The following is a 21,661-nucleotide window of genomic DNA, read 5'->3' as shown; positions in this document are numbered from 1 at the left end:
ATCTGTCTAAGGCTGTGTGCCGACGGCAAAAACGCTGCAGAAACGCTTAAAAAAACGCATGGTAGAAGGCCTGCCATGTTCCCCAATGATAATCCACATGTGCTGTGCACATGCTGTGGAAATTTCCGCTGCAGATTATCATTGCGGAAAAAAACGCAGCACTACCAATTATTTTGTGGAACTGCTGCGTTTTCGCCGCCATTGACTTGCATTAGACCACATGGATTATGCATCACTGAATATGTAGATGCGCATTCCACGTGTTCTAATGTGCGGATGGTACCCAGGTCTAGAGAAGAGGAGACTCTCCTCCGGACCCGGGTACCACAGAAAACTGTAAAAAAGAATAAAATCAAAAATAAATATATACTTACCTTCTGACGGCCAGTGCTGCGCTCCTCCTCGCATGCCGGCAGTTCGCTATGGAATGAAGGACCTGCGCTGACGTCCGAGTCATGTAACGGGTTACGCGTCGCTGACGTCGGCAGGTCCTTCAATCCACCGCTGCCGGCAGCCGGGACGGTGAAGCAAGACTGCGGGGACCATCGGAAGGTAAGTATAGATTTATTTTTTTATTTTTTGACATTCTTTAGGTCACAGTATATAAATCCATGCTGTTTGCATGGATTTATATAGTGTGACCAAGTTGACAAGCACTTCCAAGTGATGCTAAAATCGCTTGACAACCCGCATGCGGAAATGCAAGTGAAGAACGCTTCACATCCGCATCTCCCTGGCAGGAAAACGTATGTACAATCCGCATGCGTTTTTTTCTGCCAGGGAGATGCAGAAACGCTTAGGAAAAAATTCTGAGCATTTCTGCATCGTGGGCACATAGCCTTAGGCTGGTTTCACATGTATGTCTTTCATGGTCCAAGTAAATATCAACCAAGACCTAAGGTTTATTAGAGAGATTTTTTTTAAACATCATATGTTTATTCAGGGTGCAGGCAAGCCCATCAATGTTGGACTTGCAAACTAGGATGTTTGTCCTGTTGGGGTGCACTTATATAGTGCTGGGCAGCCCGCCTAATCTAATAATATGGGCGTCACTAATAAGCTGTAAACCAGATACTGTGCACTACCTGTGTGTGACCAGCCCCCTATACAAGTGCAATTTTAATACTAGGCAATCACACCCTCCATGAACTGGTAGGTTGTGAGTGGTTGTCTCATCAGTATTTTACACCGGTGTTGCCGCCATCTTTATTAAGTGTGTTTGCTGCATCCTGATGTGCATTAGTTCTGAGACCTAAGCAGGTAAATACTGTTGTCATTTTTTGCTGTGTTAATCCTTGAATGTTTGGGGGAATTTTAATTCCTCTTTCTGTGGCTTTGCTATTAATATTAAAGTTTTCTCTATGTTGACCCACAAATACTAATGTAAAACACCTACTAAAAGTGAACAAAGGTGAAAGAAATTTTGCTTTGTACCATAAATAAGTTTTATATTTAAAGTATTTAATGTATTTTTTAGTAAGAAAAAATCTTGATAAAAATAGTCTATTTTTTATAGTTTTAAGTCAGGATCCGGCAGTGCCAGATATCCTGAGTGCAGCGGAGAGCTCATGAAGTGCTCTGCCCGTCATTCAGAGAACTGTGCTCAGTTGTGGAACACAGTTACTGAAGGCAAATTTTACTTGTAAATTGGGAATTTTGAGAATGAAAGATCAGTCCAGGAGGAGAGAGAAGCAGATTTATCTTTATATTGCTAAGTTTCTTATTTTCATGTGTACTATTGATTTATATAATAAAAATTAAAATGGTGGAAACTCTTTAAGAATTGTCGTTCTCCAGTTTTGGGCTAGCTTTTCAGCACATATAAAGGCTGGGCTCCACTGTCCCTCTTTTCTTCCGCCTCCGATGCTCTCATCCGTTTGAAGTCCTGCACAACAAACTGCAATGGCTGGATGGTGAGCTATGTGAAGTCTGCTGGCGCTAATAGGGTTGTATTTGCTGGCCAGATCATAGGTCAGGGCGTTCAGCGCTGTTGATAAGGTCTTTAAAATCCCAATAAACAAAGTGATCTTGTGTTCACATGGCTGCAATTTTATGGACAACCCCCCCCCCCACCAGAAATATATTGCTTTCATGGTGGCACATAAATACAGCAAAATATTGAAAAGGTTATATTTAGTAAGTGTACAATTTCCTTTTTTATATTCTTCAGATCCAATTATATTGTAAGTGACCAAGTTTTTCCCTACTTGTTAAATTGTATCTAGTCTGCTTTACACCATGAAATGTTCGGATAGGATGTAAGCCAACATTACAGGACTTGTTCCAAATTACATACTCAGCTTTGCTGCATCTGTCCATTACACATCCTGATTCAGCATCAAGGCATACAGAATGTTTTACTAATGTCTTTAGTCATGTTAATTTAAGTAGTATTATTTGTGCAGAGGGCACTAGTTTGTTAACCCCTCCAGTTCCTTACACCACCAGGGATGCCATAATTAGTGTTACGCTCGTGCCCGGACTGACTGGCGTGAGCGTGATTAGTGATCCCAATGTACCATGAACTGAGGAGTGCCTGGAGGGGCGTAACTAAGTATCAACCCAATCCGACCAAGGTCGCACGGCGGCTCAATCGACTCAGTGAACCAAGGAGGAACCGAGCAGAGGGACCAGGTGCTACTCCAGGTCAGACCCCGGTCACAGCTGTTGACCCACACCGGGGAATGCAGGAACAGGCAGGTTAGACTGGCATACAGACAGGTGGGTATTGGCAGGCACGGCTGGTATGCAGACAGGGGGATACTGGTAAGCACGGCTGGTATGCAGACAGGTGGGTACTGGCAAGCACGGCTGGTATGCAGACAGGTGGGCACTGGTAAACACGGCTGGTATGCAGACAGGTGGGAACTGGCGAGCACGGCTGGTATGCAGACAGGTGGGTACTGGCAAGCACGGCTGGAGTGCAGACAGGGAGATACTGGCAAGCATGGCTGGGGAGCAGACAGGAAGGTACTAGCAGGTTGGAGAGTAGGCTGGATAGGGTCCAGTACAGACTGGGAGACAGGAACAGAGCCGCAGATGCGGTAGACAAGCAGAGTAAAGCGAAACCGCAGGTAAGGTGGACAAGGTAGAGCAGAGCGAAATCGCCAGAGCGGTGAACAAGGCAGAGCCGAGAGGAACCGCTGGTGCGGTGAGCAAGACAGAGCAGAGGGAAACCGCTGATGCAGTAAGCAAGCAGAGCGGAGCGAAACCGCAGTTGCGGTGGACAAGGCAGAGCAGAGAGGAACCGCCGGAGCGGTGGGCAAGACAGAGCACAGGGAAACCGCTGACGCGGTGAGCAAGTAGAGCGGAGCGAAACCGCAGGTGCGGTGGACAAGGCAGAGCAGAGAGGAACCGCCGGAGCGGTGGGCAAGACAGAGCACAGGGAAACCGCTGACGCGGTGAGCAAGTAGAGCGGAGCGAAACCGCAGGTGCGGTGGACAAGGCAGAGCAGAGAGGAACCGCCGGAGCAGTGGGCAAGACAGAGCAGAGGGAAACCGCTGACGCGGTGAGCAAACAGAGCGGAGCGAAACCGCAGGTGCGGTGGACAAGGCAGAGCAGAACAGGGCTGAAGCTGCAGGCACAGAGGACAGGGCTCTGTTCAAATGGAACAGACTGGAAAATGCAGGAAGACGGCTAGAGCACAGGAGGTAGATACGAAGGAAGGGAAAAGGGACAAGCAAAACCAGATACACACAAGGTACTTACTATGAAGTAGCGAGTGGACACAAAACTCACAAACAGAAGTACAGAGACACCGAGTTGGAGTTAGGTGCAGGTTCAGATACTGCAGGAAAAGGGAAGGTACAGACATAGAGACAAACAGGTAACAGGCTAAGATACAGTTCAGACAGGAACTGCTACTGCAACGAGATACAAGAACAAGAATGGGTATACAGCCCCCAGGGTGGCGGAAACAGACTAGAAGTCAGAGATAACAGGCCTGGGTATGCAGCCCCCAGGGTGGCAGAAACAGACAAGACAACAGGCCTGGGTATGCAGCCCCCAGGGTGGCAGAAACAGACAAGGTACAAGACAAGACCTGGCAACTCAGAGGCAAGGAGCACACTGATAGTTAGTGTTGCTCAGGCACCTCCTTCTGGGTGGAGGGGCTTTAAATATCCAGTGACTCACAGCAATAGGCTGGGGACGCATTAGTAGTGCGCCCACAGCAGCTATAAGAATCAGGAAGTAACCGGGAAGCCACCCTAAGCAATCAGACAAGAGACATGCACACAGCATGAACTGGAGCAAGGTTTGCAGGCTGGACTGACAGGTAAGATTGCGATCTTGCATAGTAGGAGGTGGTGCACTATGCAAGCATGCCGCCAGGGATGTTACAATTAGCTTGAGATATTTTTTTCTACTTTTCTGCTGCCTAAAATTGGTGTACGTTTTAGGGCTCAAGCAGACGTCTGTGGATTTTACTCCAATCTTCTAATCAAATGCATGGACTGGCTGTGGGTTTCCCGACCCTAGCTAGCCAGTCTCATAGAAATAAATGAAGTTGTTATATTCCAGTTGGGAGACTTGCGGCCAGTCCTTGCATTACGGTCCGTGATCGGACCGAGATCCACGGACGTCTGCATGAGCTCTTACACTGTGAAAATATGATACATTTCTTTTCTAATAAGATACAGACCTTGTCCATAAGTGTAATATGAATGATCACTATCATTTGGCAAGGATATGCAATATGTTGACAATATGTAACGTATGAGAAATATATAAGCAAATGTTATAAGATGACGTATGTTGTCAAGTGAAAGATTAACTGTGTGATAAGACAAATTTTTGTTAAGAAAATAGGTCTCCTTTCTCTCAAAATATTGCCATACATTATATGAAAATGTTATGTTATGAGGTTTTCGCTCAGTGGAGAGGACGGCAGTACACACTTGAGTGGGCATCTCCACTGAGCGTCCACCACACTGATCCCAACAGGCGGTGATCAAGGTCCAGGAGGACGGGAACATTGGCCATCTTGTGAAGTGTGGTCTCCCTGTACATGACACGCTGACAGATCAATAATATTTTCTTTATTGCAACTTAGAAATGCCGGGGTCTTTCTTACATTATTGTCTGGATATCCATCCCACCGCTGAGCACCACCATCCACCCGGAGTGCCGAGGTTAACCTTTCTAATACGGCTACATAGTGTCCACTTATTACCACAATATGGTGTACAAATAAGGTCAAGTCACCACCAGTCATGTATGGTGATTGTAGAGTACAGCTATGTAATACTGATGTGCACTATCTACCCACAATTCCCGTAATGACGCCTACCTACCTAATGTTTGGATGGGTAATTCATTTCCATGTGATAGAGGAGATATCTACATTAGAGGTCCACTACAGTGAACTATGTACAGCATCGGTAAAAGTTATGACAAATGTGCTAAATGAGCTCAAAATAGCTCCATCTGCATATAATCATACGGTATTATGTAAAATCATACCCTGGCAGTTACTGTTTGTTGCAGGCGATATTACTTTCCAAAAAACTCAAATGTAATTTACAGATATTGAATTTCCTTGCAAAGTGGGAAAACAAAGTTATGCAAGAATTTTCACATGACTGACCACAAACTCAAATCACTGACACATCCCAAATCAGCAAAGTGAAACACCTGGGTATATATTTAGTTTGCTTGAAAGGAATACATTGCACTCTGAAGAAAGTTGTTTGCTTTTCATTAACTTTTTTGGGGGCTTTTCAGATCCCTAAGCTTATGACCTAAAAATGATCAGGTTACAGAACGCTCAGTGCTGTCTTTTAATTGCAGTACTGAGCCTCAGTGGAATTTGCTTACCGGGGTGAGAAGAGTGTAATGGATGCAGAATCCTGGTTCAGAGGGAAAATACTCATCCGATACAAATCGTATCCTGATCTGGTTTCCTTTTGATATCTGCTTGCTTGGCACTGCATTAGAGCCACACCAGCGTCCAAGTTTTGTCCCATCACTAGGGTCTTCAATCTCCACAAAGTCATACCTATTTAAAGAAAGGGTAAAGTCATGTCATTGCTGAAGACAACAATCCTAAGTTTCCAAATTCTGACTTCTTGTCAGCAAGATTTCACTCTCAAAAACTGTTTATATGTGAATTAAACTCTTGCAAAAACGAATCCATCGATACCTTTAACTAGCCAGTCAATTCCTCTGTTACTTGGAAATTGCTGTTTAAATCAATGAGACTAAAGTGCTTTGAATGCATGGAAGCACTTCCCAAACCTCTGCTCGCCCCAGCACTATTCCCCACCCTGCTATATTGATGCTGTATTGGCAGTCCATTTGCTTGAAGTCAGTCAATTGGACCTATCTTTGCAATAGCTACATGCACATATAACCAATTTGGGGTGGAGTTGTAACCCTGATGACAGATTCCTTTTAAAGGTAAAGCCTGTTTTACTGATAGTTATTGGAATCTCACAATAATTATGGAACACAATCAAAAAGATTTAATACCCGGTTAGGTTTTTCAGTTTTCATGGTCTTCAACCCCAAAACACCAACAGATCTCAGAAACGTTAATGATAGCATAATTTTTGAGCAGCTGTAAAATTACTATTTAGGGAACCCTATAAGTGTAAGCTACAATGAAAGTCCCGATATGCTCTTCTCTTAACTTATTTTATGAAGTACAACATAATGTACAAGATTGCAATATAACCAAGTAGGAAATACTGGCTGATTGTAGGTACTAAAGTTCTGTTCACATCTGTGTTGTGGCGTTTGCCCCTTGGGCCCTAAGGTGGCAGCTTATTTGGGCCCAAAAAGTGATGGCTCATGTAAACAGATATGGATCACAAAAATGTTGGAAAGATGAATTGCAATATAAAATAAAGTCATCAATTTGTGTAGTAGATAGAGATAAGTATATCATACACATATAGTCAGGTCTAACCACCCCCTCAATCTATGGGATTTCATCTTATGCAAGATTCTACACGTGGACAAGAACAATGAAAATTACATATACAGCATTGGAGGAATAGAACTAAGCAACAGAACGTGTGAAAAAGACTTGGGTATATGAATAGATCACATGAGTCAACAGTGTGATGCAGCAGTAAAAAGAGATGGTCAAAAAGTAGTGACTGAAGCTGTGCTGGCGCCACCCCTGCGGCTGAGAGAGCGAGCCTGGCTGGAGGATTAAAGTTAATTTCCTTCCGGCAGCGGAGCTCTTAGTATGGGAGCAGCATGATGTCAGAATGCTATTAACTGCAGATTAATCCCATATCTACAGGTTAATAGTGTTATTTTACATGATAGGTTCCCTTTAACTTTAATTTCATGTTGTGGGTTAAAAAAATGTTCTATGAATCTGAGTTTTGCCAAAATTTGGGAAATTGTTCTTTTGTACATTTGTAAAATGAGATATTGATTAAAATCTTACTTTTCAAAGAGGGTGTACTCATTTATGCTAAACTCCTTTAAGCTTTATGTGATCTACCTGTTTAAATATAATATTTACTTTCAATATACTATTTTATATGGTCACTTTAGCAGATCCTAATGTTCTTCACAGCAGAGAGGAAACATCCACTTGTAGTAAGTGTCTTCCCTTTCCCTTAAATCCTCCATTGACTCCTCAGCAATCTAATTCAAAATCCACTCTTTCATGCCATAATATTCCAGGCGTAATCACTCGATAATCCATGAACCACCTGCAGTGTTATGCCAATCAATTCTCCTCCCCGTGCCAACACAGCTGTGCTATTTATGTAAAGCCTCTGGTATGCTGCATTTTATCAGAGCTCTCCCCCATCTTAACTTGTGCCAAAAATACTGCTCTCTTTTTTATGTAAACTGTTTCTTATTTATAAGTTTTAGGTATTATTTCAGTAGGTAGGTACCAATAATGACAGCCACAAATGCAGCACCATTTAATTACTCCTATTTGTACCTTCATTTAACCATTTCTAGCACAGCTGCTTACTAAACTACTGTATTTACTGTATAGATTTGGCCACCTTGATCTTTTAGGTTACTACTAGCTCTATAGTATAAATGATATATATCTATTTAAAGGGAACCTGTCACGTTATTTTTAGTATCTAAACTGTCCCCAGTGTGTTGTTAGTGCTGCAATGTCTCTCTGTCTCTCTGAGCTCCCAGATCGACACAGCGCAAGAGTGGCTGCCGGCTGATACTGCGCAAACACGGCTCTATAATACACACTGCAAAAGCGCAAGATTTCAAGGTGGATTCAAGTGACGTCGGAGCAACCCCGGGAACATCATTCAAACTGCGTGGGCGGCAACAACCATGACTAAATGAAATGAAGCACAACCCTATGTATAAATGAGCAGTTACAATATAACTATATAAAGTGCTTTTTGCACATGATTACAGTGCTGTTTTTAATGAAAAAAATGTGTTAGTGATGCACTTTATACTTGATAAAGACCTATCACAGGTCGAAACGTATGATAGTGCAATAAATTTCAACTTTTGAAATGCATCACCCTGGACTGGATGCTGTTTATTTGCCTTTAAGCTCCTAAACGTCCATCTTCTCTCTGCTGATCTTGACCACTTTGCCTGATTGACAAGGGAAGAGGGAAAGGAAGCCCAGACTTTAGGGGAAGGAGGGAATGGAGACCTCCTGGCTCCTGGCCCCTAACGTCCCTATATCAGCTATTCACCAATCGCCGCAAGTGTTCCTCGCCCTGTTTTTCCCTGGCGTTTGGCTAAGGCTAATGAAGGGAGGAGATAAGTATTCAATGAGAATATTTCATTCATTCAATCTAGGATGTGTTATTTGAGTGTTCCCTTTATTTTTTTGAGCAGTGTATTTATATTTATATATATATATATATATATATATATATATATATATATATACTGCTCAAGAAAATAAAAGGAACACTCAAATTACACATCCTATATCTGAATGAATGAAATATTCTCATTGAAAACTTTGTTCTGTACAAAGTTGAATGTGCTGACAACAAAATCACACAAAAATCATCAATGGAAATCAAAGTTATTAACCAATGGAGGCCTGGATTTGGGGTCACCCCCAAAATTAAAGTGGAAAAACACACTACAAGGCTGATCCAACTTTGATGTAATGTCCTTAAAGTCAACATGAGGCTGAGTATTGTGTGTGGCCTCCACGTTCCTGTATGACCTTCCTACAATGCCTGGGCATGCTCCTGATGAGGTTGCGTATGGTTTCCTGTGGGATCTCCTCCCAGACCTGGACTTAAGCATCCGCCAACTCCTGGACAGTCTGTGGTGCAACGTGACATTGGTGGATGGAGCGAGACATGATGTCCCAGATGTGCTCAATCGCATCCAGGTCTGGGGAACAGGCGGGCCAGTCCATAGCTTCAATACCTTCATCTTGCCGGAACTGCTGACACACTCCAGCCACATGAGGTCTGGCATTGTCCTGCATTAGGAGGAACCCAGGGCCAACCGCACCAGCATATGGTCTCACAAGGGGTCTGTGGATCTCATCTCGGTACCTAATGGCAGTCAGGCTACCTCTGGCGAGCACATGCAGGGCTGTGCGGCTCTCCAAAGAAATGCCACCCCACACCATTACTGACCTACTGCCAATCCGGTCATTCTGAAGGATGTTGCAGGTAGCAGATCACTCTCCACGGCGTCTCCAGACTCTGTCACGTCTGTCACATGTGCTCAGTGTGAACATGCTTTCATCTGTGAAGAGCACAGGGCGACTTTGCAAATCCTGTTGTTCTGTGGCAAATGCCAAGCATCCTGCACGGTGTTGGGCTGTGAGCAAAACCCCCATCTGTGGACGTCGGGCCCTCGTACCACCCTCATGGAGTTGGTTTCTAACTGTTTGGCAGACATATGCACATTTGTCGCCTGCTGCAGGTCACTTTGCAGGGCTCTGGCAGTGCTCCTCCTGGTCCTCCTTGCACAAAGCCGGAGATAGCGGTCATGCTGCTGGGTTGTTGCCCTCCTTCGGCTCCCTCCACGTCTCCTGGTGTACTGGCCTGTCTCCTGGTAGTGCCTCCAGCCTCTGGACACTATGTTCACAGACACAGCAAACCTTCTTGCCACAGCTCGCATTGATGTGCCATCCTGGATGAGCTGCACTACCTGAGCAACTTCTGTGGGTTGTAGAGTCCGTCTAATGCTACCAGGAGTGTGAAAGCACAACCAACATTCAAAAGTGACCAAAACATCAGCCAGAAAGCATTGGTACTGACATGTGGTGTGTGGTCCCCACCTGCAGTACCACTCCTTTATTGAGGGTGTCTTGATAATTACCAATAATTTCCATCTATTGTCTATTCCATTTGCACAACAGCATGTGAAATTGATTGTCAATCAGTGTTGCTTCCTAAGTGGACAGTTTGAATTCACAGAAGTTTGATTCACTTGGAGTTATAGTCTGTTGTTTAAGTGTTCCCTTTATTTTTTTGAGCAGTGTATATATAATATATATATATATATATATGTATATATATATATATATATATGTACAGTACAGACCAAAAGTTTGGACACACCTCATTTAAAGATTTTTCTGTATTTTCATGACTATGAAAATTGTACATTCACACTGAAGGCATCAAAACTATGAATTAACACATGTGGAATTAAATACTTAACAAAAAAGTGTGAAACAACTGAAAATATGTCTTATATTCTAGGTTCTTCAAAGTAGCTATCTTTTGCTTTGATGACTGCTTTGCACACTCTTGGCATTCTCTTGATGAGCTTCAAGAGGTAGTCACCAGAAATGGTCTTCCAACAATCTTGAAGGAGTTCCCAGAGATGCTTAGCACTTGATAGCCCTTTTGCCTTCACTCTGCGTTCCAGCTCACCCCAAACCATCTCGATTGGGTTCAGGTCTGGTGACTGTGGAGGCCAGGTCATCTGGCGTAGCATACCATCACTCTCTTTCTTGGTCAAATAGCTCTTACACAGCCTGGAGGTGTGTTTGGGGTCATTGCCCTGTTGAAAAATAAGTGATGGTCCAACTAAATGCAAAGCGGATGGAATAGAATGCGCTGCAAGATTCTGCTGGTTCAGTATGTCTTCAATTTTAAATAAATCCCCAACATTGTCACCAGCAAAGCACCCCCACACCATCACACCTCCTCCTCCATGCTTCACGGTGGGAACCAGGCATGTAGAGTCCATCCGTTCACCTTTTCTGCGTCGCACAAAGACACGGTGGTTGGAACTAAAGATCTCAAATTTGGACTCATCAGACCAAAGCACAGATTTCCACTGATCTAATGTCCATTCCTTGTGTTCTTTAGCCCAAACAAGTCTCTTCTGCTTGTTGCCTGTCCTTAGCAGTGGTTTCCTAGCAGCTATTTTACCAAGAAGGCCTGCTGCACAAAGTCTCCTCTTAACAGTTGTTGAAGAGATGTGTCTGCTGCTAGAACTCTGTGTGGCATTGACCTGGTCTCTAATCTGAGCTGCTGTTAACCTGCGATTTCTGAGGCTGGTGACTCGGATAAACTTATCCATAGAAGCAGAGGTGACTCTTGGTCTTCCTTTCCTGGGGCGGTCCTCATGTGAGCCAGTTTCTTTGTAGCGCTTGATGGTTTTTGCAACTGCACTTGGGGACACATTCAAAGTTTGCCCAATTTTTCAGACTGACTGACCTTCATTTCTTAAAGTAATGATGGCCACTTGTTTTTCTTTACTTAGAATTTGTATTATGGCAAGAAAAAAGCAGCTAACAGTCTATTCAGTAGGACTATCAGCTGTGTATCCACCAGACTTCTGCACAACACAACTGATGGTCCCAACCCCATTTATAAGGCAAGAAATCCCACTTATTAAACCTGACAGGGCACACCTGTGAAGTGAAAACCATTTCCGGTGACTACCTCTTGAAGCTCATCAAGAGAATGCCAAGAGTGTGCAAAGCAGTCATCAAAGCAAAAGGTGGCTACTTTGAAGAACCTAGAATATAAGACATATTTTCAGTTGTTTCACACTTTTTTGTTAAGTATATAATTCCACATGTGTTAATTCATAGTTTTGATGCTTTCAGTGTGAATGTACAATTTTCATATTCATGAAAATACAGAAAAATATTTAAATGAGAAGGTGTGTCCAAACTTTTGGTCTGTACTGTATATACACACACATGTAGACATGTATGTTATACAATCACTTATAATTTTGATTTTGGACTTTTTGTACATTGTACTACCATTACTCATCCATCCTCGTATTACGATGCATACATACCTTAGAAACCAACCTAACAAGGATTTAAGAATCCTGCTTTATGAACCAATCAAATCTAACTTTCTCACGGCAACATGATACAGAGCATATAGCACTAAGTGGTTTATAATAATTATTCCCCTTTTCAAGTCTTTCTCTAGGGAACTGTAGAGGATTTATATCCTTTTATGTTCAACAAACAAGTCTGGTTTGTCGACAAAGTTTCTGTTCTCATTTGGGAATTTATGAATTACTCATTTATTTTCTATCAAGCACAGCTGCAGTGAGACTTCAAAACAGGGGTGACAGTGTTAGGATGGCCCTTCTGCAAACTTCTGGGGAACCTTTGACAAAAAAAAAAAAGATAATTTCATAAAAAACTGAGCCATTATGTCTGCTCGGGAAGTCTCGATGTGGTGGCCTCCCAGACCTTTGCACAGGAAATCTATACAGTATGCCAAATAGGATACTTACACTTTATTTCCAAATCCAACAAACTAGAGTAAAGATTACTGGAAATAATAAGTACAATATTTAGTTTTCTTAAGGCTTTTTTATTTATGATATTAAGTAGGAATGACTGCACAATACAGTGAACAAAATACTAGGAATAGCTGAGGTTTGACACAACATTCCTTAAAGAAACATTAAACCTAGAAATGAATTATACAAGTTAATAGGAAATACATTTGCTCCCATTGTTTTTCAGTCTCTTCGATTTTCTGCATGTTCGTAAAACAAAAAATCTTGTGGAAATCCAGCAAAAAACAAAGGAATTCTGCTCATCCGTTCTGTTTTTTCCACTGAAGATTGGGCCTAGGAAAAGATGGAGCTTAAAAGGAGTTTGCCACAACTTTTTTATTGATGGCTTATCCTTATGATAGGTCATCAATGTCTGATCTATGGGAATGTCCAGGCCTATAGACTTAGCTTTAAATGATTGAGGTCATTTCCCAAAGTCATCTTACCATGGTTTATTGTATAATTCCTCCTGATAAAACTGATGTTAGTGAAATTTGTGGGCCACCTTGCTCAGACATGTTCACTCCACTATTATCATTGGGGAAATAGGTCAGGGCATCATGATAACCACATCAAGACTTTCACTATGTTGTTTTCTAATCATTGACCTTTGATGTGAGAAATGGAGATGTTTTAGTGGACTTGATTAAAAGAAATAAGTACATACAATGTTAGGACTCGAAGTTGGGAAAATTGAGTTTGAAAGTTTAGTATCAGTTGTTTTGGGATAAATTTCAACACAATCCCCATAATAAGCTAAAATAATAATATACCATATAGTACAAAGTATATGTATCCTTTGGAAATTAAATTATCGATCCAAACTCAACAGAAAAATAGCATTTTAGTGATCAGTACATCATCGTTAACACTTAATCTCTCTTACATAGTGATGACACATTGCTAGGATATGCCATCACTTTCGACCTCTCCGACCTCTGAGACCCTCACCAATCCTGAGAGTGAAGGGGACACTGCTCTTCTTTGAAATCTGTCAAGTTCTAATCAATGACATATGGAAATGTGACTCGAGATCTCTTTCCTCTGACAGGACATTCTGAGCATAATTAATCATTATAAGATTGTACATTACATGCAGCAATTAAACAATGCATAATATAAAATACTGCAGCGTGCTTTCTTTCTGAACTGGAAGCAGTTGGCCACAAACTTCTCTCTGTGTCAGAGGGAAATCCTTTGGATGTGCGGAATCAGCAAGTTTCAATGGAAACAGAAGACAGTGTACATTCTTGTTCTTATATTACATTTGTATTTTCTTGGCAAGAAAAAAATGTGCAACTAAGAATATTATTATTTTAGGACAATGAAAAAATTGTTAACAAAGAAAAGACTCAAATATAATTGTAACAGATCTACAACCACAGATTGCAAAAATAAATTATAGGTAAAACATGTGGTGGCTCCCTCTTTATAGCTCTTTATCCCAGGGGTTTTCCTATCATTACACAGGACATGTGACTGTGACACTAATGCATAATTCCTTCGCTGCAACTTTGCTAAGCAGATTTTTCCTTATTGTGCATAGTGGCTATGTTGTAACATCACCATTCACATTATCCCTGTGCAGAAGGGTTAGTTGTGCCAAAGCTTGAAGATAAAATAATCATAAACTGTTCATGACCTTAACTCACTTAAAGGATCTAGAGGCAGTGATTTTCAGTTTTTTCATTTTTTTTATTATGGAGTCCCATATTTACTTGTTACATCTCTGCTCTAATATCATTGATCTGGTGATGGCACAATGCAAGGAAAGATTCCAAAGAAGGCTCAAAGCTTTACTACTTAAGCGGCTTATTTATTCTCGAAGATGAACTCCTGTTCCTAAGATCTACATACATAATCCAACATGAAATCAAAAATGTCTTGTTTTGTGCCACCACCAAACATAGACCCATAATAACCTATTACTTGAATGCATGAAAACCTTCAAAAAAAGAAGTGTTAATAGTTTACTTCTATTAATGAACAAAGTGCAAAGTGAATGATCAAAATAGAAATCTCAATCAAATCAATATTTGGTGTCACCGCCCTTTGCCATCAAAACCGCAGCAATTCTTGTAGGTACACTACACAGTTTTTGAAGGAACTCGGCAGAAGGTTGTTCCAAACACCTTTGAGAATTAACTACAGTTAATTGGCCCCCACAGAGTCCTGTGGATGGAGGCTTGCATAATTCCTTCTGTCTCTTCAAGTAATTCCATATAGACTCCATATTGAGATCAGGGTTCTGTGGGGGCTATAATATCCTTCCAGGACTTATTGTTCACAGGTCATACACAATTGCAATTCTAAGCACAGGAACAACACACAAGGTAAAGTTATGCTGCGTGATCAAGGTCTCTCACAAGCAAAGATTTCAAAGCAGACTGGGGTTTCAAGATGTGCTGTTCAAGCTCTTTTGAAGAAGCACCAAGATGTAGGCCACTTTGAGGACCGCAGAAGCTCACTGGTCTACAAAGGAAACTTGCAGCAGATAAATGACACATATATATAATTCTTACTTCCATTCTAAATCAGAATATGTCCAAGAATGACATCAGATCAGAACTGGCAGCAACCAGTGGGACCCAGCATCATCAATTTAATGTTTGGACTAGTCTAGTCAGAAGTAGTCTTGATGGAAAAAAAATGCGGACAAAAAATCAAACCTTCAACATGGAAACAAGGTCAAGCAATTCAAATATGTAGGAAAATAGAGGAACTGCAGACCATAAAAATGGCAGCAGGGGCTCAGATGAGTCAAAATTGAAGTATTTGGCTGTAACAGGCAGCAGTTTGTTCGCCAAAAAGCTAGCAAATTGAGTTGGGGATTAACTCAAGATTAATGGTGTACTCAGTGCTGAGAAGTAAAGTCAGATCCATCGTGCAATATCATCAGCGAGGCATCTGATTGGTTCAAAATGTACTCTGCAGAACGACAACCACCCCAAACACACAGGCAATTTAATTAAGAACTATCTTCAGTATAAAGGTCATAGTCCTAATTTCAACATCACTGAACCTAAGTTTACATGAGGAGACAGAAGGATTTACACAAGCCTAGACCCACAGAAGATATGTGGTTAGTTCTCTAAAATGTTTGGAACAACTTTCCTGCCGAGTTCCTTCAAAAAATGTGTGCAAGTATACTTACTGTATATACCTAGAAGGGGGTCTAAAAGGGAACGTTTCTCCTTTTGGAGAGTGCCTAGCTGGCATAAAGAGATTTAAAGGCCATGCAATGCTCTTTTGGGAATTTAGATATGCAAATAGCCTCTTCAGAGATGAATCTGACAATCCTAAAAGTCAATATCAACCCATCTACGGGCCTTGCCACAAGAATGTTTCAGGTTTGGCTTCTTATCCTAAGTCAACTGGCAAGGCTTGTTAAAGGGTCGATATTGACTTTTAATATAGCTACATCCAATAGGTGATGCTACAGTTTAAGTCCTCTTCCTCTCTGAAGAGGCTATTTGCATAGTGTACCTAGAAGACTTGATTCTATTTTGAAGATAAAGGCCAGTCACACCAAACGTTCATTTGATTTAGATTTGTCTTTTGTTAATTCAAGTTGCATTTTGATAATTGATAAAAATAAACTATTAACTAGAGGAGGGCAAATGTATTCGAGTGCAGTTGAAATCTACTAGAATTATACAAAAATACACATTCTGGAGAATATGTGCTCAATAATTTGCAAACTGGAAATTTAGCAAATTAGCGGCCACTTGCAGCCATCATCTTGCCGTCTTCCTGAACAATAGAGGGCTATCAAAAGGTTAAAAAGAATAAAATAACTATCCTATTCCCAAGATTATAGTGTGGATTAGCATAATGTATGGTAGCCAGACCCCTCCAATCTTCTTTACAGGTACATTAACAACTCAGTGTTACATTGATTTGGTTATGGAATCAGTAGTACGCAATTTCTCCAAACCGTCTAAAGTGTACTAGTAGCTGTTTCTTAACAGGACAATGCCAAGCTGCATGTGTGCCCTAAACATTCTACCATGGCCTGCAGCGTCTCTGAACTTGTGTCCCATCAAGCAAATCTGGGACACCAATCGACAGCAATTGCAAAGGAAGATGTCAGTAGAGGATCTTGATGACTTGTGAGCCCAAATGCATTCAGCAAGGCAAAACATCCATCAGACAACCATTTATAATTTCATTAATAGCATTCCGTGGCGTGTCATTGCGTGTATTTCTGCATATGGCGCTCATACTCGATACTAAATAAATCAAGATGATTTGAAAATTTTCTTTCCGTTTTTCATTGTTTACATATATATTAACATGTTTTTATTCTGTGGTTAACATATTTTCACTATTTTTGGTGAGGATTGTAAACATTTACATTTAGTCACATTGTCATAGGTATCTAAAATCTCTCCCCTAGCCATGTAGTCTGCCATTCCAAATGTGAGAAAGAATGGGTCATTCTTAAAGGGAATCTGTCAGCAGGTTTTTGCTATGTAATCTGAAGACAACAGGAGATAGAGGCTAAAACACAGAATTCAGGGATGTGTCACTTGTCAAAGTGCATGCTGTTGTCTACTAACTATGAAGGATTTATCACTAAGAGATTAACATTGCCGAACTAGTCCGGCAACTCAGCAACTCACAGTCTATGGACTTTGCACACAGAGAGCCTGGTGTGGGTGGGGGCAGCTTCCTCAGCTCTGCTTCATTCTAAATCTAAAAGCTCTGATTGTGTCAGAATGGCTGCACCCAGTAATCTAAGGGACACATCATTGGATTCAGCTTTTCTTTGCCTATATCATGCTGCTATCAGATGAGGTAGCAAAAACCTGCTGACAGATTCCCTTTAAGGGTTCATTGAATTCCAGCAAGATAAAAGATGAAACCACTGCAACAAATCAGCACATGACATTTCTTCCCACTACATAAATAAGATAATTTGTGAGTTATATTATATTATTGCAAAGAGATTAAAACATTTTTTAGTTTCAAGTACAAGAATTACACCAGTTCAGATAAAATGTATCCTAGTGCAATGCTCTGGTTGTACGGCTTGACAAATTGCTTACGCTTAGGCCCGATGACAGCTGTAACATGGCCACTTTTTAGCTTTTATATTATGAATGCAACATCCAGATCGCCAGGAGTTCTACTGAAGCAAACGTATATGACCACAGAACCCTGACATGTAGCTGCATTGCTGCTGTCAGAACCCAGACTTAATGTATGGTCCTAAAAGGTGCTGAATGTTTGTCTATAATGACTGAGAAACTTGATAAGAAACAAGACACTAGAACGGCCCTGTGTGGCAGGTGAAGAAACAAGTGTCTGGTTGAGACAGGACAGATGGTATGTCGGCTATTTCAGCTGATTAAACAGGGAAAGGATTCTTTTCAACTTGACAGCAAGCTGCCTGCAAAATACTTACAAACATTCAGTGCCCAAGACATAGCCTAAAGACTGTGTGCCAAGTTAATGAGATGCCTTTCATAGCACGTTAACATTTAGTTGCCAGACGTGTTTTGATATTTTGTTTCAAACTCCAAAACTTCTTCTTAAAAACATTCTGAAATCTGAGATTTATGTTCAAAATCTACATTTTGAGACATTTAGACTCCACAAAAGTGTTTTGACATACCAGGACATCACAGGATAGATTTCAGCTGATTAGGGTTGCAAGATAAGACAGTGGGCAAACTAGGACAAGAAGACACATCTGTCTGGACCTTCTCAGGCATAATACAATTGAAAAGAGATGGTTCATTGAAGATACTAATGAAACTTATGACTTTCTATAATCATACAGGTGCTGCAGAGAACGTTTCGTATGGTGTACTGTCTTCCCTAAACCTACAAGCTGGAAGAGGTACATGACTGGGGTCATATAGAAATTACTATAATGAATGCACCTAATATCCTAAAATGAAGTCAGAATAATTTTTTTCGGGAAGGACAAGTGACGACATGCAAATACGTTCCGTCTACAAATACTTATATTTTTCATGAAATAACACTGCTGGAGAATACAATTTTAGAACTCGGCACTGTAGCATTCTTCTGTATTTCTTCCACAAGATTTGGTATAAATTGACAACTGGATAATACAATTTCACTTGGAAAGGGGGACAGTAGCTACAAAATCAGACAGTGTGAACACCAATTGGATATTGTCAGAATGTGTATGGACATGATCTAAGTGGGAAACACCCAGTTGTCAATTTATATAATTCTAGGAGGAATAACAGAAGAACAGCACAACACAGAGTTGTAAGAAAAAAATAATCAGAATTGTTAATTAAATGGAATCTGTCAACAGGTTTTTACAATGTAATCTGGGAGCAGCATGATGTGGGGGCAGAGACCCTGATTCCAGTGATGTGTCACTTACTAAGATGCTTATTGCAGTTTCAAAAAAATCAATGTTTTATCATCAGGAGATTATCACTAAAGGACTAATTGTCTCATGCCGTATAGTCCTCCTGCTCTATGTAACCATGCTACCACCACTGATTACCAACTTTCTGCCTATGCACAGTGTATACAGAAAGCTCTCAATCAGTGGTGTGGGCGGGGTTATACAGAGCTCAGCATTCAGAGAACTGGAAGATCTGCAGCAGATAAAACAGGGATTTTATAAAAAAAATTCCAGCAAGTAGATCAGTAACTGACATATCGCTGCAATCAGGTTCTCTGTAACTGCATCTTACTTCTCTCAGTTTACAAAATACGAGTTACAAATTGCCTTTAATGAAAAATTCAAGTTGTGCTTATAATGCAAGCCACGCTCCCTAAACAAGCCTGAATTCCTGTGAAATGAGGACACACACACAATGTTTACATAGTATCAAATTGGTAGTATCAAATATGGGGTACAAAACAATAGTAGCCCTGCAAAGATACAATGGAAATATAGGCATGCGATACCTACAAACTTATATACTGTATATATACAGTTACAGTGTACCTTGAAGAAGACAAAGCCGAAACGCGCGTTGGGCTGGACACTACTCTTTTGGGGAGCCTCCGAATACTAAGTGTATGTATCCTGCCGTCTCTTAGACACTCTCTTTTGTATCAATATGCTTATGATATTCTATATCTATTTGGTATGGTGATATTCTATACCTTTTTATGGTGATTTTTGTTAAACAATCATATTGGAAGAGGTAGCTTCTTTGGGATCATAGTATCAATACTTATTTATCATTGAGGCTGCTCCCTCAACCACTGCAACTGTGCATATATTGTCTATATATATACCGCATATAAATTTGTATGTATTATATGCCTATATTTCCATTGTATCTTTGCAGGGATACCATTGTTTTGCTCACCCAATTTGATACTGCCGATTTGATACTACAGTGTGTCAAGAGAGGGAGAAGAGGGTTGCATTGACAGTCCAACACAATGGGCAGCATTTTGAACACATTTTATAAGTGGTCATAAACTTGTAAAAAACTCATGAAAGAATAAAGTTACACTAAAACCAAGCACACCATTGTTTTTCTTATGAAATTCTCAATAAGTTTGATGTGTCACATGACCCTCTTCCCATTGAAAAAAATAAAGTTGGATCCAAAATGGCCAACGTCAAAATGGCCGCCATGGTCACCACCCAACGGGAAAAGTTTTCCCCCTCCCATATACTAATGTGCCACAAACAGGAAGTTGATATCACCAACCATTCCCATTTAAATTAGGTGTATCCATATAAATGGCCCACCCTGTATTTTAACTTTGTGTGTGCAATGCATCCTTGTTTCTTTTGCAAACCCCCCTCCACCATTGTTTTTGATTCCTAATAAAGTATATTTTTAACTGCATGTACTATGGACTCTTTGGTTGGCTTTTTTTCTCTTTAGTTTCCTGCTTCTCCCTACTGGTCCTGCTATCACTTTTTGTCCTCACACATATATATCCGTGATTACTAATATAACAGCATGATTTGAATATTAAGAGATATGTGGTATTTTCCTCTGTGTCTTATATCCCAGGTATGGACGCAGAGGAAGCTATGGCATTTGTAGCTCCTAACACTACTTTCCATAGGTGGGAAGTGAAGAGGAAAAATAACGTGACAGAGCACAGCTAATGCAATCCTATTCTTCCAATTGGGAATAACACAATTACTGTCCCCAGCTGTATACGGGTTTATAATCCACTGGATAGGCTGGGATAGACCTTATGATGCCATAGCTGTGAGGTAATAAGATGAAGCATGTAATTAGCCCACTCTCTGATACTTCAGCAGGGTGTGAAATGGTGCCTGCTAAGCTTTTTTTTTTACAATGCTCATGGATTGAATTGTAAGGTGTTCGAATTCATGTGGAACCATTCATTTCAGAAAATTCAACTCAAAGTCGATCCTCCGTGGATCAATCGGCTCATTTCTAATCAGTTTTACTAATTCCTCTTTACATAGTTTAATGAACTTTGGATTATCTATAGCAGAAATTTTTTAGAGTAAATTCTAATCTTGTTTCAGTATATCCCAGTGACATCACAATAATGATTGACCCCAAACTTATAAAAATTATGGATGAGCTGTCCATAATACACAAAGAAAACAAAGTCAACACTTGACTCCATAATATTAAAGTGGTTGTCTAGGCTTGGTGCTCAAGTCTGCAGTCACTCTATGCGCTGTCAGAATCCTTGGTGCCGACACCGGGAGCGGGCGGGTGCATGACCACAAGTATGCGATTTGCAATGCAAGTGAATTGAGTGCAGCTGAACACTTCATGGCCTGAAGTATGCAAATCGGATACTTACTGTCACATAACCGCCCCCTCTCAGTGCCAGAACTGGAAAATTCTGACAGCGCGCACATAGAGTGACTGCAGACTTGAGCCCCAAGTCTCAAATGGTCTATGATATGGCTAAACTTAGGAAACTGCAAAAATCCTTTTTATGTAAATTTTCTATAGGAACTGTAATCTTCCATTTATTAGTGGGTATATATACACAGCAC

The 21,661-nt window shown here is 40.9% G+C and overlaps 1 protein-coding gene across 2 annotated transcripts in view; it reads right to left on the bottom strand.

Moving 5' to 3' along the window:
* PDGFC (platelet derived growth factor C) overlaps positions 1-21,661 on the bottom strand; it is a 388,567-nt gene that overhangs the window by 145,099 nt on the left and 221,807 nt on the right. For both annotated transcript variants that reach the window (XM_073644913.1, XM_073644921.1), the window contains exon 3: positions 5,818-5,998. In XM_073644913.1, the coding sequence (XP_073501014.1) occupies positions 5,818-5,998 (181 nt within the window). The remainder of the gene's footprint in view (positions 1-5,817; positions 5,999-21,661) is intronic.

This window comes from Phyllobates terribilis, unplaced genomic scaffold, assembly GCF_046119375.1.
Source record: "Phyllobates terribilis strain yellow unplaced genomic scaffold, ASM4611937v1 Scaffold_1__5_contigs__length_1240528914, whole genome shotgun sequence".
Lineage (NCBI taxonomy): Eukaryota > Metazoa > Chordata > Amphibia > Anura > Dendrobatidae > Phyllobates > Phyllobates terribilis.
Note: the sequence above shows the minus strand (reverse complement) of the source record. Positions and strands in the feature narration are given on the sequence as shown.